General features: G+C 34.0%; 2 protein-coding genes and 1 non-coding gene across 4 annotated transcripts; 2 read left to right on the forward strand and 1 right to left on the reverse strand.

Annotated features, from left to right (window-relative positions):
* The first annotated feature begins 4,737 nt into the window (after positions 1–4,737).
* On the forward strand, positions 4,738–10,367 carry LOC140978289 (callose synthase 12-like). Its single transcript, XM_073443199.1, has one exon. The coding sequence runs from the start codon at positions 4,869–4,871 to the stop codon at positions 10,176–10,178; it is 5,310 nt and encodes a 1,769-aa protein (XP_073299300.1). The 5' UTR covers positions 4,738–4,868; the 3' UTR covers positions 10,179–10,367.
* Positions 7,816–7,896, forward strand: LOC140991221 (small nucleolar RNA J33). Its single transcript, XR_012177813.1, has one exon. It is a non-coding gene; the product is annotated as a small nucleolar RNA J33 (small nucleolar RNA).
* Positions 10,368–12,907: 2,540 nt separating the features above from the next.
* On the reverse strand, positions 12,908–16,727 carry LOC140978295 (putative ubiquitin-conjugating enzyme E2 38). Of its 2 annotated transcripts, none has more exons than XM_073443219.1 (6): positions 16,531–16,727; positions 15,121–15,704; positions 14,960–15,023; positions 13,856–13,995; positions 13,464–13,775; positions 12,908–13,363 (listed from the first exon to the last, which is right to left on the reverse strand). In XM_073443219.1, exons 2-6 carry the CDS (start codon positions 15,358–15,360, stop codon positions 13,193–13,195), a joined length of 927 nt encoding a protein of 308 aa, XP_073299320.1. In that variant the 5' UTR covers positions 15,361–15,704; positions 16,531–16,727; the 3' UTR covers positions 12,908–13,192. The 2 variants fall into 2 exon arrangements, with proteins under 2 accessions (XP_073299320.1, XP_073299312.1); XM_073443211.1 differs by having other exon boundaries at positions 12,908–13,373.
* Positions 16,728–17,942: the final 1,215 nt, after the last annotated feature.

Genomic DNA, 17,942 nt, shown 5'->3' on the forward strand with positions numbered 1-17,942 from the left:
TGGCTTGAATGAGCTCGAGTTTGGTTCGATAATTTCAAAACTAATGGAAATTATTAAAAAAAAATTCGGTTAAAGAAATGAATAAACGATATTTATGCTTATTTTAGGTAATAGAAACGATAACTAAATGAGGACCAAGTGTTTATAAGCGTCTATGGGTCGTACATGTTTGTATTTGATTCACGGCTTACCTGTTCCGTACATTCTTGTTTTTGTTAAAAAGTTTTTGTCTTTTTTAATAAAATTTTGCAATTAATTGGATTTAGAACTATCATAATTTATAAAAGTAATAGTAAAATATCAAAATAAATAAAGATAAATTAGAAATTAAATAAAAAAGTATAATGACACCAAATTAATCGAATCCAAATTTAATATATAGTATAAGATAATTAATCGACTGCATCTATCAACTATTCAAGTATATAGCTATTTGAATCATTAACTTCTTAACCCTTACTTTTTCTCCTCGTTTTCCTTTTTCATTATATGATTTATTTTATATATGAAGATTTATAAGAAGAACTAAGAGACGTCTATAAATGACCCAAGCAGAATTGATGGTCTAACTATAGACACTATAACACATAACCGTGGAACATGAGTTCTTGTGTCATTTTAAGATTGAGAATTGAATTTTAACTAACTCCAAAAACTAGCTAAAAAAGAGAAGATTGTCTATGTCCATATAATCAATTCTCAAAAATTTCATCTAACTGATATGATACAACTAACACTTATTCAATGTGGCAATGAGATCTTAGATAAGAATTGGAGGCTTATCAATAAGATAATTAAGATTGGAGCTCATAAACGAGATAAGTTTTTTAGGCGTACTTTTATATATTTCGGCTTGAGTTTCAAATTTTTTTTACCTGCTCGATAAATTAACTATCTTGGGCTCCATTCAATTCATTTTTACGTTATGATTATTTGATTTGAATATGCGATCTAATAATTAAGCGACGGAGTCGGATTTGCTCAAGTTCGCGAGCAAGATTCAAACTCGGCCGGTAATTCGATAGGAATTAAGTAATATTCGGGTTGGTTCAATTTATTTGTATCCCTAAAATTAACAAGCTAGGAAATGTAGGGTCTCTGCATAAGGCTAGGGCTTTTTCATTGTTTACCGTAAATCCAAAACGATTTTCGCTTTTAAGATAATTCTTAAAAGGCAAAAACTTATGTGAGACGGTCTCACGGGTCGTATTTGTGAGACGGATCTCTTATTTGGGTCATTCATGAAAAAGTATTACTTTTTATGCTAAGAATATTACTTTTTATTGTGAATATGGGTAGAGTTGACCCGTCTCACAGATTAAGATCCGTGAGACGGTCTCACATGAGACTCACTCTTCTTAAAAACATCTGTTTCTATCGTAACATAATAATTAGAATCTCTTTATGAGATTTAAAAAATTATTCACACCCTGACAAATGACATGACTTGTTATATTATATAAAAAAATCTTCTGAATATTACTTAAATAATCATAATAATAATAATAATTAAATCTTTTGACTTATTACTTATATAAAAAAAATAATTAACATATTTGATAATAAAAATAATAATAACAACAAATTTAATGTATCAAAACTTAAATCATAATGAATGAGACTTGGAATTAGATGTGTCGATTTAGGTGATTCGGGTGCTCTCAGGTCGTATTGAAATATGAGTATTACAAAAAATTTCTCAATCCGAACTCGAATCCACCGACCAAAAAAGTTTTTTTTTAAAAAATATGATTTTTTAATATGCAAGTATGCAAACATTTTGTTTTATTAATATTTTAATTTAAACATATAATAACAAAATATTTTCTAAATATATGATAATTATGTTTCGTGGATTTAAATTCAAGAGTAGAAGTTATGTAAACTAATAATTATTTGATAAAAGAAATTTTTTTTTTAGAAAATGTAAATACTTCACAAAATAAATATTATGTCATAAAATTAATGAGATCAATAACAATAAAAAAATGTCCAAGCATGTAGAAATAAATTTCAATAAATTGTTTTAAAACAATATTTTACATAATAAATATCTGATCAAGTATTCTTATTTATGAACAAATTTATAAATTTGAAAGTTAACTTGTAGAAAATTAAAATATATTTAATACGAAAAAATAAAATTGCTTGAAAAATCAATATTTTACAAAATAAATATTCTATGATAAAAATTAATGATATTGATAAACAATAAAAAAAAGAGTGGGTCTCATGTGAGACCGTTTCACAGATCTTAATCTGTGAGACGGGTCAACCCTACTCATATTCATAATAAAAAGTAATAATTTTTAACATAAAAAGTAATACATTTTCATGGATGACCCAAATAAGAGATCCGTCTCACAAATACGACCCGTGAGACCGTCTCACACAAGTTTTTGTCTAAAAAAAATTCAAAGATAAAATATAAAAAAATAAATTCAATATTTATTAGTACTATAAAAAAAATATTTTAAAAAAAAATCGGGTCAAATCCAAGTTGACCAGAACCCGACCCAACCCAACTATTTTTTTCGAGTTTGACTGCGGGTCCAACTCGATGTAAATGATCGATTGTACGGATCCTATTTGAATTCGTGGAGAAAAGTGATACACCTAATGTTGGTGAGAGCCACCTTTTTAGCTCACAATATTCGCTTTAGAGCCATGAATAGTCATTGTATCTCACTTGATGAGATATTTTCGTGCTGATATGTTATTACTGAAACATATCATTTTATATTGAATTACTACACTATTAAATGTTCGTTTGACTTGTTATAAATATATAATCTCAATTTTATTCTCTCCCTAAATCCTCAAAGGCTTAATATTTATTTTCTTTTTATTTGTTGTGAATTTCAGATACATGATTACAAGACTACAAATATGACGAAAATTGATAATGAAAATGTTGGTTCAGCAACGTCACTTTTCTATTGAATTTTTATTTTTGTTGTATTTTAAAGTTAAGGATTGTACACGCGTCCACAACCATACATATAAGTTAATGATGTTATTATGATTCAAAAACCCACACCATACCCATAAAAAAGTTAGCACCAAAATTTACTCAAAAATTAGAAACTAAATTAAATACTAACTTAATTTATGTTAATAAATACCAAAAAAATATCTACAACAAATATGTGATTTTAAAAAAATTAACGGACCTCGTGTATGTGTAGCTAAATTTGGGCCTTTGTTTCTATCATGTGGATAGTACCCCTACATGTAAGATGAAATCAACCAAATTTGATAGGTTCAATGCTATATGTGGGGCAGTGCCCCACATATGTGATTTTAAAAAAATTAATGGACTCCGTGTATGTGTAGTTAAATTTGGACCTTTGATTCTAATATGAGGATAGTTTCCCTACACGTGAATCCACCACAAAATTTACCCATAAATTATAAGTAAATGCCAACAGACGTGACTTTTTATTTAAAATCCCGATGTAAAATAAAATCCCGATCGATTTGGGTTGTGCAAATTAAATAATGGGAAGGAATCAATAATCACGCATCCATCCAAACGCGCAAGTTCAGTGTTTTCCTTTTTAACAACAGTCCACGCGTTATCCCTCCACACAGTTTGACCCACACTTCCAAATTCAAAGTAGAATTAATCGTGGACCCCACATCATATGGATAGCTTCAAATTAGACCATATACATATGCTTGATTGTGTAAGGGTAGTTCCAAATTTCTCGGAAAAAATGTGGTACAGGCGAAGTTTTAAAATATTATTTTGGTGTACAATTTTTTGTTCATATATATTTTTTGTATAATTATATAATTTTCAAAAAAAATTTCTAAACAAATCCCAATTTGTGCGCTACCCCATTCCCATTTAATTAACTTAATAATTTTTTTAAATATTTTATTCATTTTCAAGTTTACCAAACAAGGAAGGGAAGAATTAGTAAAGAAATTCAGAATTCCATTATATATTTCTTACAAAGTGTATAACATAGTTTTGATATACTACTCAGTGTTCATTAATCGTGTCCATCCATGTGTTTTTATCAACTACATGTGCATGTGTATTTATCAAGAGTACACAAAAATAAACATGATAGACAGACAGCTTACATTTTTTTTTTAAACATAACTAACTACACGAAATCCATTAATCTCCAAAATCGGAGACTTTACTTTTTCCATACAAGAATCCAGTTTTAATCAAAATATTAATATATATAATTTACCAACACAATATATAAATGATTTTTTTTTTTTATATTCATGTTGCTATCTATGGTGTCCAACACAAATATTTCAAATTTAAGATTAAAACAATAATCCGAATTATTTTGTGTTACACTTTGAGTATTTCTCTTCAATGATGTGGTCAAATGTTAGTTTTTGAATAATCAATATATCTCAACTTCTATAAAAATATAAAAATCTTACATGATCTAATGATATTGGAATAGAAAGAAAAACACTCTCGATATAACATCGACTAACCACGATAACCCTTCCACAACTCAAAAACATTCAAATTATCTAGCTGTTTAAATTGAATATATCGAAAAAAATTACTAAATAATACCATAACTAATAAATATTTTTTTGAAAATATTGGTTGTATAAAATTCAGTAAATTACTTTTTTTTTTAAAAAAAAAGCAGCAAATGACTAAATTTATTTGTTGACCATTTAAAAGCAAAGACTCGGTTGATGTACAACAATTACAGCACATGTTACAATCGTGACGTGAGCATGTCGATGTACCATCCGCCATTGTCATTTGAAAACATTTCATAGATTTATCTCAAAATTCTGCGCTAACGAAAACAAATATAAACCCAAAAACTTCAAATAAAAACCCTCAGAATTCTCAGATCTATCGGAATGCGACGATGAATCAGCGGCCTCAGCCACACTCTGCCGGAAGCGACGATGTATACAACATCATCCCGATTCACAATCTCCTCGACGACCACCCTTCGCTCCGTTTCCCCGAGGTCCGGGCCGCTGCGGCTGCACTTCGGGCCGTTGGTGACTTGAGAAGGCCACCTTTCTCAACATGGAAGCCCCACTATGACCTCCTTGACTGGCTCGCGCTCTTCTTCGGTTTCCAAGCTTCTAATGTCGACAACCAGAGGGAGCATCTCGTACTCCACCTGTCTAACGCACAGATGCGCCTCTCTCCTCCTCCGGACAACATTGATACTCTTGACCCTGCCGTCCTCCGCCGCTTCCGTCGCAGGCTCTTGAAAAATTACACTAGCTGGTGCTCTTACCTCAACCTCAAGTCCAACATCTGGCTCTCTGATTCCTCTCGCAACGCCTCTGCGGGTCACCGTCGGGAACTTTTATACGTTTCTCTTTATTTGCTTATTTGGGGGGAGTCTGCCAATTTACGTTTTATCCCGGAATGCATTTGTTATATATTTCATAACATGACTATGGAATTGAACAAAATCTTGGAGGATTACATTGACGAGAACACTGGGAGACCTTTTTTGCCGTCTGTTTCTGGAGAGAATGCCTATTTGAATAAAGTTGTGAAGCCAATTTATGATACGATCAAAGCTGAGGTGGATAATAGTAGGAATGGTACAGCTCCGCACTCTGCTTGGAGGAATTATGATGATATAAATGAGTATTTCTGGAGTAAGCGGTGTTTTGAGAAGCTTAAGTGGCCCATTGACTTGGGGAGTAATTTTTTTGTTAGGGGGCATAAGGGGAAGAAAGTGGGGAAGACGGGGTTTGTTGAGCAGAGGTCGTTTTGGAATCTGTTTAGGAGTTTCGATAAGTTATGGATCATGTTGATTCTCTTTCTTCAAGCAGCTATTATTGTGGCATGGGATCACAAGTTCCCATGGCAGGCACTGAAGGAGTCATCTGTTCAGGTCAGATGCTTGACTGTGTTTTTCACGTGGAGTGCATTGAGGTTCTTGCAGTCGGTGCTGGATGCTGGAATGCAATATAGTCTGGTGACGAGGGACACTAAATCTTTGGGAGTTAGGATGGTTTTGAAAAGTTTGGTTGCAGCTGCATGGATTGTGGTGTTTGGTGTGTTCTACGGAAGGATATTGAGTACGAGAAATGCTAATGGGGAATATGAAAAAAGCAGAATTGTTAATTTTCTTGAGGTGGTTGTGGCTTTTATTGCCCCAGAGCTGTTAGCCTTGGCCTTATTTGTTCTTCCGTGGATTAGGAATTTTTTGGAGAATACAAATTGGAAGATATTTTATCTGTTGTCCTGGTGGTTCCAGAGCAAGACTTTCGTGGGTCGGGGCCTTAGGGAAGGTCTCGTGGACAATATAAAATACACCCTTTTCTGGATTGTAGTGCTTGCAACAAAATTTGCCTTCAGTTACTTCATGCAGATTAAGCCTTTGATTGCTCCCACAAAGACATTGTTACATCTCAAAGATATTAGTTATGAGTGGCATGAGTTCTTTAGTAACAGCAACCGATTTGCTGTGGGGCTGTTGTGGCTCCCAGTTATTTTAATCTACCTCATGGATATACAGATTTGGTATTCAATTTACTCATCATTTGTTGGCGCAGCGGTTGGGTTGTTTGATCACTTGGGTGAGATCCGTAACATGCAGCAATTGAGGTTGAGGTTTCAGTTCTTCGCTAGTGCTATTCAGTTTAATCTGATGCCTGAAGAGCAGCTTTTGAATGCCAGGGGAACATTCAGCAGCAAAATTAAAGATGCCATCCACCGGTTGAAACTGAGATACGGGCTAGGCCGGCCATTCAAAAAGCTAGAATCCAACCAGGTGGAGGCTTACAAATTTGCCTTGATATGGAATGAAATCATTAATGTATTCAGGGAGGAAGACATTGTCTCTGACCATGAGGTGGAGCTATTAGAGCTGCCTCAAAATGATGATAAGGATCCTAAATGCAACTGGGAAATTCGAGTGATTCAGTGGCCATGCTTACTTCTGTGTAATGAGCTGCTGCTTGCTCTCAGCCAGGCTAAAGAGTTGGTAGATGCGCCTGATCGGTGGCTTTGGTATAAGATATGCAAAACCGAGTATCGGCGATGTGCAGTTATCGAATCTTATGACAGTTTGAGGCACTTTTTGCTCGCCATTGTTAAATATGATTCTGAGGAGCGTTCAATAATCAGAATCTTTTTTCAAGAAATTGATGAGTGGATTCGGCTGGAGAAATTCACGAAAAACTACAACATGACAGCACTCCACAGAATCCATGAAAAAGTTGTCCATCTTCTAGATCTTGTACTCAAGCCTAATAAAGTTGCAGATAAGGTGGTGAATGCTCTTCAGGCACTTTATGAGACTGCAATTAGAGATTTCCTGAAAGAGAAGAGAAGCAATGACCAGCTAAAGGAAGATGGTCTGGCTCCTCAAGGAACAATGTCTAATGATAGATTGCTTTTTCAAAATGCTGTTGAGTTACCGAGTGCAAGCAATGAGAAATTCTATCGTAGAGTTCGGCGGTTGCACACTATTCTTACATCTCGGGATTCGATGCAGAAAGTACCTGAAAATCTCGAGGCAAGACGCCGAATTGCCTTTTTCAGCAATTCCTTGTTCATGAACATGCCCCATGCTCCACAAGTTGAGAAAATGATGGCCTTCAGTGTTTTGACTCCATATTACAGTGAGGAGGTACTATACAGCAAGGAACAACTTCGAACTGAGAATGAAGATGGGATATCCACCCTTTTCTACTTGAAGACCATCTATGCCGATGATTGGAGAAATTTTTTGGAGAGGATGCGGCGAGAAGGGATGGTTAGTGAAAAAGAATTGTGGACAAATAGGTTGAGAGATCTTCGACTTTGGGCATCATATAGAGGCCAGACACTTACTCGCACTGTGAGGGGAATGATGTATTATTATAGAGCCCTTGAAATGCTGGCTTTTCTAGATTGTGCTTCTGAGATGGACATGAGAGAAGGATCTCAACAACTTCGTTCTATGAGGCATGGCAACAATGTGGATGGTTTAAGCTCAGAAAGGTCACCCTCCTCGAGAAGTTTGAGCCGAGCTAATAGTTCAGTCAGCTTGTTGTTCAAAGGCCATGAGCGTGGGACTGCTTTGATGAAATACACTTATGTGGTTGCATGTCAGATTTATGGTTCTCAAAAGGCCAAAAAGGATCCCCATGCTGAGGAGATATTATATCTGATGAAAAATAACGAAGCACTTCGTGTTGCCTATGTTGATGAGGTGTTGTCAGGGAGGGATGAGAAAGATTATTACTCTGTCCTGGTGAAATTTGACAGGAAGTTGCAGAGAGAAGTTGAAATATATCGTGTCAAGTTACCTGGCCCAGTGAAGCTTGGAGAGGGTAAACCCGAGAATCAGAATCATGCCATTATCTTCACTAGGGGAGATGCAGTTCAGACCATTGACATGAACCAGGACAACTATTTCGAAGAGGCTTTAAAGATCCGGAACCTTTTGGAGGAATTTACTCGCTACTATGGTATCCGGAAACCTACCATCTTGGGAGTCCGAGAACATATTTTTACAGGCTCTGTATCGTCACTTGCTTGGTTCATGTCTGCTCAGGAAATGAGTTTTGTCACCTTGGGGCAGCGTGTTTTAGCTAATCCCTTGAAAGTTCGGATGCATTATGGGCATCCTGATGTGTTTGACAGGTTTTGGTTTTTGACTCGAGGAGGGATAAGCAAAGCTTCCAGAGTAATTAATATCAGTGAGGATATTTTTGCTGGATTCAATTGCACATTGCGAGGCGGAAATGTTACTCACCATGAATATATCCAAGTAGGAAAGGGAAGGGATGTTGGGCTTAATCAAATTTCTATGTTTGAGGCTAAGGTTGCCAGTGGAAATGGTGAGCAAATTCTGAGCCGAGACGTGTACAGATTGGGTCATCGGCTGGACTTCTTTAGAATGCTCTCGTTCTTTTATACTACTGTTGGCTTTTTTTTCAATACCATGATGATTCTTCTTACCGTGTATGCCTTTTTGTGGGGCCGGCTTTATCTTGCGTTGAGTGGAGTAGAAGGTTCTGCATTAGCAAATAATACCGATGATAATAAAGCACTTGGTACAATATTGAATCAGCAATTCATAATCCAACTTGGTCTCTTTACTGCCTTGCCAATGGTCGTGCAAAGTTCACTTGAATTTGGCTTTCTGAATGCACTCTGGGACTTTATTACCATGCAGCTCCAGCTTTCTTCAATATTCTATACATTCTCCATGGGAACCCGTGGTCATTACTTTGGAAGGACTGTTCTTCATGGTGGTGCAAAATACCGTGCGACAGGGCGAGGTTTTGTGGTGCAGCATAAGAGTTTTGCTGAGAATTATAGATTGTATGCCCGAAGTCATTTTGTGAAGGCTATTGAACTTGGTTTGATACTTACTGTGTATGCTTCCTACAGTCCCGTAGCTACAGGCACTTTTGTGCACATAGCATTGACAATTTCCAGTTGGTTTTTAGTTGTATCCTGGATTTTGGGTCCTTTCATTTTTAACCCTTCAGGTTTTGATTGGTTAAAAACTGTGTACGATTTCGATGAGTTTATGAACTGGATATGGTACAGGGGTGGCGTATTCGCGAAGTCTGAGCAGAGCTGGGAAAAGTGGTGGGATGAAGAACAAGATCATTTGAGGACAACTGGTCTTTGGGGAAAGGTACTGGAAATTATTTTGGACCTCCGTTTCTTCTTCTTTCAGTTTGGGATTGTGTATCAGTTGGGCATTGCTGCTGGAAGCAAGAGCATTGCTGTTTACTTGCTTTCATGGATCTATGTGGTTGTGGCTCTTGTACTTTACATGGTAGTAGCGTATGCTCGTGACAAATACGCTGCGAAGGAACATGTCTACTATCGTTTGGTGCAGTTCCTTGTTATTATTCTCGTGATAGTTGTGATAATTGCCTTGCTGGAGTTTACTCATTTCAAATTTATTGATCTCTTCACAAGTTTACTTGCTTTTGTCCCCACCGGGTGGGGTTTTATATCGATCGCACAGGTTCTAAGACCGTTTTTCGAGAAAACAATGCTCTGGCAGGTTGTTGTTTCTTTAGCTCGCTTGTATGACATAATGTTTGGAGTCATTGTGATGGCTCCCGTGGCCCTTTTATCATGGTTGCCGGGATTCCAAAATATGCAGACTAAGATTCTTTTCAATCAAGCATTTAGTAGAGGCCTTCACATATCTCAAATTGTGGCAGGAAAAAAACCAAAGGCTGATTTGTGATTAAGGTACTTTATTATTTAATATTCAACCATATTTTGAAAATATTCCAGTTCACAGTATGTGATTTTTTCGAAATTTAGATTTCTCTATATTCACACTTGATTTTTAACTCTTAACAAATTCAGCCATGCTTTTTTCATGTTGGTGGTGCTAGTGTTTTGTATCTAAATGCTCGTTGTAGATTTGTACCATGGTTGTATTCTAATTTTATATATTATATAATATGATAATTGAGCCATTGATTTTGTGAGTCAAGTCAAATATCAATTTTTAAGGTTAATCGAGTGATACTAATAATTTATTGAGATTTATAAAAATCATTTATATAATTATCATATTACATATATATATATATAATTTTATTTGATGCCTGATGGAGCGGTGAAATGAGAGAACGATAATGTTTAAGATTTTTATATATTGAGGACAATTAAGTCATTTGTGGTGTTTTTATCATTAAATTAAAATTATCAAATCTCATAAAAGGGATATTTTATCTTTGTATAAAATTATTTATCACGAGCACATGGTATTATCATGAGTTTTCTAAAAAGATACCAAACGTGGGAAAAGGAAGATTATTTATCAATGCCTTTCTTATCAATTATACCAAAATATATCTTTATGTATATTTTGCAAGGTTCTAAAGTTTGTTAGATGTTAGTCGGACTTCAAACCAGCGCCTAGGCGGGAACTAGGCGATGTTAAGTGGATACCGTATCAACATGAGAAATCACATCCTATAACTACAAAACAATAATATCAAATTTAAAATGCATTCAAAATTGCACCACCAATAAAATCTATTAAATATGTTTTATTTTTTTCTCCAATTTTTAACTTGTTTTTTATCGGACACAAACTCGATATCCTCATTGTGATTATTTTCGAATGCAAAATCATCCTCATGAAATTGTCTCACTCTAGAGTTTTTTAAGGATTATAGATTTTCATATGCTCCAATAGCTTGATCAACTATTTGTCAAATGAAACCCGAATTGTCCATGGCACATAAGATGCATAGGTTGATTAGTCAACACCTAGTGTCGCGTAGGCGTCCTTTCTGTCTAGGCTGGCCGATTAGCATTTTTCTGTGGTCGGCCGGCACGTAGCGCTTAGGCGACCGCCTAAACCGAATGTTAAAATACTGGTATTTTGTTGAGCTTGCAGAGGTTCTAGCTAATGAATTATGGGTGGCTTGTTATGTACCCAAATCTAAATATACTACCTGGATCTTATTTTAGTATGTGTCGCTCTTCGGTAATTTCTTTAGATATGTCATTTTCTAGTCGACACGTGAAATTGAGTTTGTACTTGTTCCATATGCGCATACCTAATTGGGTATGTAATGACTTTCGTCTATCTTCCATCTAATGAAAATTGTGCTGTTAATCTCAGGAGTAATGAAATTGTGCTGTCCGATTAGCGACAAAATTGATGTGAACATACATGAAAGATTTGTATGTATATATGTTGGTAGTATAATATTTCAGTGACCTGTAAATGGAGTTGTCATTTGCTTGTTGCATGCACTTTTGGGTTGGATTTTTCCTCCTCTTTACTTTCTATAAGCCCATATTATCTATGAGTAAGTCTCTTGTGAGACGGTCTCACGAATCTTTATATGTGAAACAGGTCAACTCTACCGATATTCACAATAAAAAGTAATACTCTTAGCATAAAAAGTAATATTTTTTCATGGATAATCCAAATAAGATATCGTCTCACAAAATACGATCCGTGAGACTGTTTCACACAAATTTTTGCCTATCTTTATATGGTATTATATAATTTTTGTCCCTCGCATTATTTTTAGTCCCGTTTAGTCTTTATATTAATACGTTTTAGCAATGAACTATCGTTTCAACAAGTTCTTTCTATCTATTGGTTCTCGAACTGATTGTTTTGAACATGACTTTGATTCCAACGGAAGAAAGAACCGAACAAAATTGAATGAAAATGTATAAAGTTATAGTTATAGTTCCATTACTATTTGAATTTATTTGAATTTATTCTTTTAAATTTTGAATAATTGAGGAAAAATGATTATGCTAACTAATTAAATATATTATTTTAACATTAACATCATTTAATTTTGTGAATATTTGTATTTTGCTGATGTTCAGTAGTTTAAAAAAAAAAAAAAAGTTTCCTATGTATTTTAAGTTTTTAAAATCGGAAATTAATTTACATTTTGATTATAATATCAATTTCTTAGAGCTGGAATTGCAAGTCCTTACCTCCGTCCTCTCTCAGTTTTGAAATCAGAGACGAAAAATAATTTTTTGGAAATTATTTCAATTTCGATTCCTTGTATCAAAAATCGATATCGAAACCTAAATCATGGATTTAGTGTTCGGTTTCAAAAATAAGCAATGACAATCCTAAATTAATATTAAATTTTAAAATCGTGTGATATACATGTACATTTTAACTATTGATTTATATAAATTAAATTTAAGCAATTATTTGTTTTTATTTCTTTTTGAATAAATTTTAATATTATTTATAGCATAATTGTTGAACAATTAGTTTCACTAACATACATATTTTATCGTTATATTTCTTTATTCCTTCACCTCTTTTCTACGAAACATTCCTTTTATGATAATGGCATATCGACTCCTGAAAGTTAAAAAATACAAAAAAACGATAATTATATAAATCTTGTTAATTCTCGAATCAAACCTTATTTTAAATGATCTTTTTAATCTTAAATAACATTGCAGTGATCAAATTAATGCCAAAAATTCAATAATATTGAATAATAAGACGCATGAATGTTGCATTTCAGCTATAATTATAAACTTTCATAATATTATGCAGATCAATAAAAACTAATTTATCCACAACTAAAGACAGTCATTTCTATGTACCAAACTGCTGGAAAATATTGTGACGGCTCAAAATGTAGTCTCCGTCATTCAACCATCCCATGGCATGAACTTACTGTTGGAGGCGACACTGCTCACAGTCCTGCGAGCCATACCTTATGAAGTTTGAGACGAGACCATTTAACATTCTTCCAACCGCTTCCTTAAAATCTGGCGATCCCATATTCTGAGTTGCAGTCCCATCTGGGACGCTTCCGTTGACCGAGAAACCAACAAAAGTACCATCCATGTATGCTCTACGTGCTGATAGAATAGCATGGGCATGGGAACGAAAATGACCGGACACGAGATCTTCAAAATGCTAGAAGTGCAAAAAGATGTATATCAGATTGCAAGTATGATGATAATATTATATGTCAAAAAAGTAACAGTTAAAGATCATAATTTGTACCTTTGGCGGCCTTCTAAGAGTGTACATCATGGTCTTCAACGATAGAATGAATACATCCTCGTTATATGAATTGGATTTTCTCTCTCCTTCTTGGCCAATATACCGAGTATCATATCCAGACTCGTTAAAGAAAGGCTTTGCATTCAGAATAAGAGCCTGAATAGACACCACTACCTGCAACATGGTGGATGATTTCGGCAGCCACTTTTCATTGTCTCTACCAGTCCAAGTGTTCAGAAGACTGAGACACACTTTTCCACAATCATACAAGTTTGGGTTTAGCTGCAAGCCACCTGAATAATAGTAAACCATCTACAAAGCAACAAAAGGCGGAGGAATGAATAAATAAAAATAAATATACGTTCCCAAAATAAATATACTGAAAGACGTACTGGTGGTACATCAGGATATGTGGGAGGGAACATAATATGAAAGACAAAAAGACCATCATGGTAGGGAGTACCTTGTGGTCCTATAATAACAGCCCTCAAAAGATCCATCCTTGATTCATAAACCCTTACAAATATTGTATCTGCAAAAAGGGAAGGAAACAAGAATGACGTGAATTAAAACATCAGAGATGCAAGAATTTAGACAATGATAGAGTTGAGAAAATTTGACATAAGCATAAGTAGCATGGAAATACTTTGAGCATATAACTACTTTCTCTTTTAAAAAAATATCCTTTTGCCATCAGTAGCAGTTTATATTCAGTTTGTGTTTATTAATTTTAACAGTTTTTGGTCTTTCATTAACTCGTCTTAGAAAAAAATCAGGAATACATGCCTGCTCAAATAATCAGGTTATCGTGATGGGGATAGTTTCTTGAATAAAAGAAATCAACTACTCGAGAAGATGCAGATTTAAACATAAAGAAATCAACTACTCGAGATTATGCAAGATTAAATATGAAGAAATCAACTTCTTAATCTAACAAATGTAAAGCTAGAAACTTTAGAATCTCTCTCCAAATCCTTCAAAGATCTGTTAAGAGGGAAGTGATTAAACCTTGCCACTAAATAACAAAAACAAGAAGAAATATTTTCCAATTTCAACTGTAGTATTGGTTTGGAGGGATATATCACATAGACAGTATTTGGATACAACAGTTTGAAAGAAATCTCGTGCGTAGATTAGGAAACACACTACTTAAGTACCCCACCCCCAACACATTCACACAAGTATGTATTATTATTCCATGCAAATGAAATCAAGGTTGTCCACATCAACATTCCAGGTACGATTGTTTTAAGAATTCGAGGAATGGATTGAAGATGAAAATAGGATTCAGGATCATAATATCCTAGCAAATTCATGAATTAACGCATAAAATGTAAAGTTCAACTTTGTATGATTCGAATGCACACTTCCATACAATACATGAATGAGTAATTTAGGATTTGAAACTGAACGCAAATGGTATGTCCTATTAGGGCTAACAGTACCCAATCTCAAAACATTCTGATATTAGGAACCACAGGTAGTAGTAGGCTTACCTGGTAAATCCTTCTCCAAAATTTTCCACTCCTCTTGGATTTTCTTAGTCCATACTTTGGACGGCTAAGGAGATGAGAAATACACAAAACCCAGAATAAATATATTATAAGAAAGTTTAAAGAGTGTTACATGCACAAATACAAACTGCAAAAAAAGTTACCTCCTGCCCTTGGATGCGCACATTGCCATAGTGATGATCTGAATAATCACCAACGACATCAAATTGCTTGAAAGCTTCAGACTTTCTCAAAAGATCAACCCCGTTGACTTCTTTCTCCTTCCCACTAGAGCTAGATTCTGTAAATAGTGATGAATTGCTTGAAACATTGGCCTCACATTTGCCGTTAGAAGGAACTGGAACAGATGCTGCCAAGAAGCAGAAGAACTGGCAGGTCCACATCGCGTAGAAAAATCTAGCGGAACAGGAGCATTGGAACTCAATGTGGTGTCATTCAACCAAGTAACTGATGCCTCCACTCCAGGAGGTATATCCACATTGTCGAATTGTGTCTGCATACTTGAGTAATCATCATCATCATTATCCTCATAAAAATAGTTTTCCTCACTACCGTATTCCGAAAGATCACAATCATCGACAAATGCTTAATCTTCGTCATCCAGATCACCCACATCCTCATCCTCCTGATTTAACATATCTGACTCGTTAAAATCCTCTGAGTTGGGAGATACAGATACTGATGCATCTATGATAGTGGAATTAACGACATTCTTCTCCATAAACACCTGGAAAAATTGGAAAGTGAAAATTAAACCGCACAAAAGAGAAGCTTTAGAAAAAAAATGCAGCATTTCAACGGCGTAGAAACCAGATCAAGTGTACAAGAAGAAAAATACAAATCTAACAACGTGAAATAAAGCCACACAAGCTGGGAAGCAGATATGGACATAATAACCAGAGAATGATGAGTGCGCATTCACTATCAATATTAAAAGTAGCCCCCAATGATAAAATTAATGCAAGCTTAGAAACCAGAGAAACTATGTCATTGGCACACATTACAGTCAATTGAACATTAATTTAGTAAAGGAACTCTGCAAAAACCATATTAGTAGTCTGAAGATATAGAGACATTTGCCTTGGAGGAATCTAGTTTGAATTCATCCATCAGTTTACTTAGGTTCAACATCCAAGACAAGCATAAATCAAGCACCACAAAACCTATCAATCATTCTAAAAAACAAAAGAGGAGTATATTATCAAATTTTGTATCAGTATATCTAAGCCACATAGAAGGAACTAAAATTAAATAAAACCGTCCTAAAAATATAACATACAAATTCCTGATAATTTTTTTTACTTAATCGCCTTCAAACTTCCGACTCCGTCCTGGACAAGGAGACTGAATTTCAGGTTTCGGTCTCCATTAAATTTCCCATAAATATCTCCGATCTCAAATCCTGGCTCTTAAATTCATCACACGCATTCACTCAAAAACATCAAAGAACGAATTTTGATCAATTTATGAAATCATACAAGTAACCTAAAAATCGAACAGCGACAAATCCCACGAAAAATAGAAAGAAAAAGAAAAATCCTCTCCCTTCTTACCTCACCGTGTTTAGACTGCTCAGGAACCGAGTCCTCGGAATCCAAAATCTCGGAATCAAACTCCATGACATCCCCCCAATTCCGCAAACGAAATTCAAGATCGTGCAATGCTGTGTATATCGTGATTATGCAACTTCCATATAGAGGCGGACTCTTACGAGTGAGAAATTTGTCAGTCAAGACAGGTTGGTCAAAGCTGCGAATGAGTTTTCATACAAGTTTCATATATATATATATATAAACACACACACGTGTGATAAACATACGTTAAAATAGTTAAAATTTGAAATAAAATTAATTAACTCAACAAAAAAGAATAATAATAATATTATAAATTTTGATAATTCGTGTTAATTAGCATATGTAACTAATTTAGAAAAAAAACAGATTTTTTAACTTTTTAAAAAATATTTGGAGTATTAAAAATTTTCTCATATCTTTTTTATCATATTTTTTTCTTTTGTTATTTGTCATATTCTCTCAATAATGCATATATTTTATTATAATATTCAATTATTACAATTTTTTTTGTCGATCAATGATATGTAATTTTTTATTTACAATGTTGTTTGATTATTATTCTCTTTCATGTAAATTGACAACAATTTCTACTGGATGCTTTTACTTTCCTAGTCACTTTTAATTTATTAGACACTTATAGTTGATAACATATAAACTACACATTATTATTGTGGTGAACAAAATTTCGGTTAAACCGAATTAACCGACCGAACCGAGTCAATACGAAAATTCGGTTCGGTTATTTCAGAAATTCGTTTTCAAATTAAAAAAAAAATCGGTTATATCGGTTAATTCGGTTCGGTTACGGTTGTCAAAATTTTGAAATCGGCTAACCAAATTAACCTATATAATAAATACTATTATTTAATATATTTTTATTATTTATCAATTTTAATATATTTTTTAATTTTTAATTTTAAAATCAGCCCTAATTATAAAGAAAAATTTGTTATGTATGTGATTTTATGTTTTAATGCATTTGTGTAGATTGTAGTGTTAAAAAAAATTACATATATAATTAAAGTTAAATCACAATTTTTTTAAAAAACTAATCGGTTAATTCGGTCACCTACCGAATTAACCCATTTTAATTCGGTTCGATTTTCATCAGTTATGAAAATTAATTCGGTCGGTTCGATTATTGCTAAATATTTCGGTTTGGTCCGGTTATGACTAATTCGATTCAGTCGGTAACAGAACCGACCGAATGCTTACCACTAATTATTATAACAATCTATCATCACATAAAAAGTACTGATGGATTGATTTAAATAAATATTGATTAAATGTTGTCATCTATTTGCAATTTATAATAATAATATTTTTGACAATAAATCACCTTTTTACTGACTCTTATGACATTTATTTTAATATTTCATATTAACTCATAA

The sequence above is a fragment of the Primulina huaijiensis genome, chromosome 1 (assembly GCF_012295235.1).
Source record: "Primulina huaijiensis isolate GDHJ02 chromosome 1, ASM1229523v2, whole genome shotgun sequence".
NCBI lineage: Eukaryota > Viridiplantae > Streptophyta > Magnoliopsida > Lamiales > Gesneriaceae > Primulina > Primulina huaijiensis.

Coding starts and splice junctions, on each gene's coding strand:
- LOC140978289 (XM_073443199.1), top strand. CDS start 4,869: ATGAATCAGCGGCCTCAGCCACACTCTGCCGGAAGCGACGATGTATAC.
- LOC140978295 (XM_073443211.1), bottom strand. CDS start 15,360: ATGTGGACCTGCCAGTTCTTCTGCTTCTTGGCAGCATCTGTTCCAGTT. Junction 15,024..15,120: donor TGCGCATCCAAGGGCAGGAG/GTAACTTTTTTT, acceptor TCATCTCCTTAG/CCGTCCAAAGTATGGACTAA. Junction 13,776..13,855: donor CATATCCTGATGTACCACCA/GTACGTCTTTCA, acceptor GTTGCTTTGTAG/ATGGTTTACTATTATTCAGG.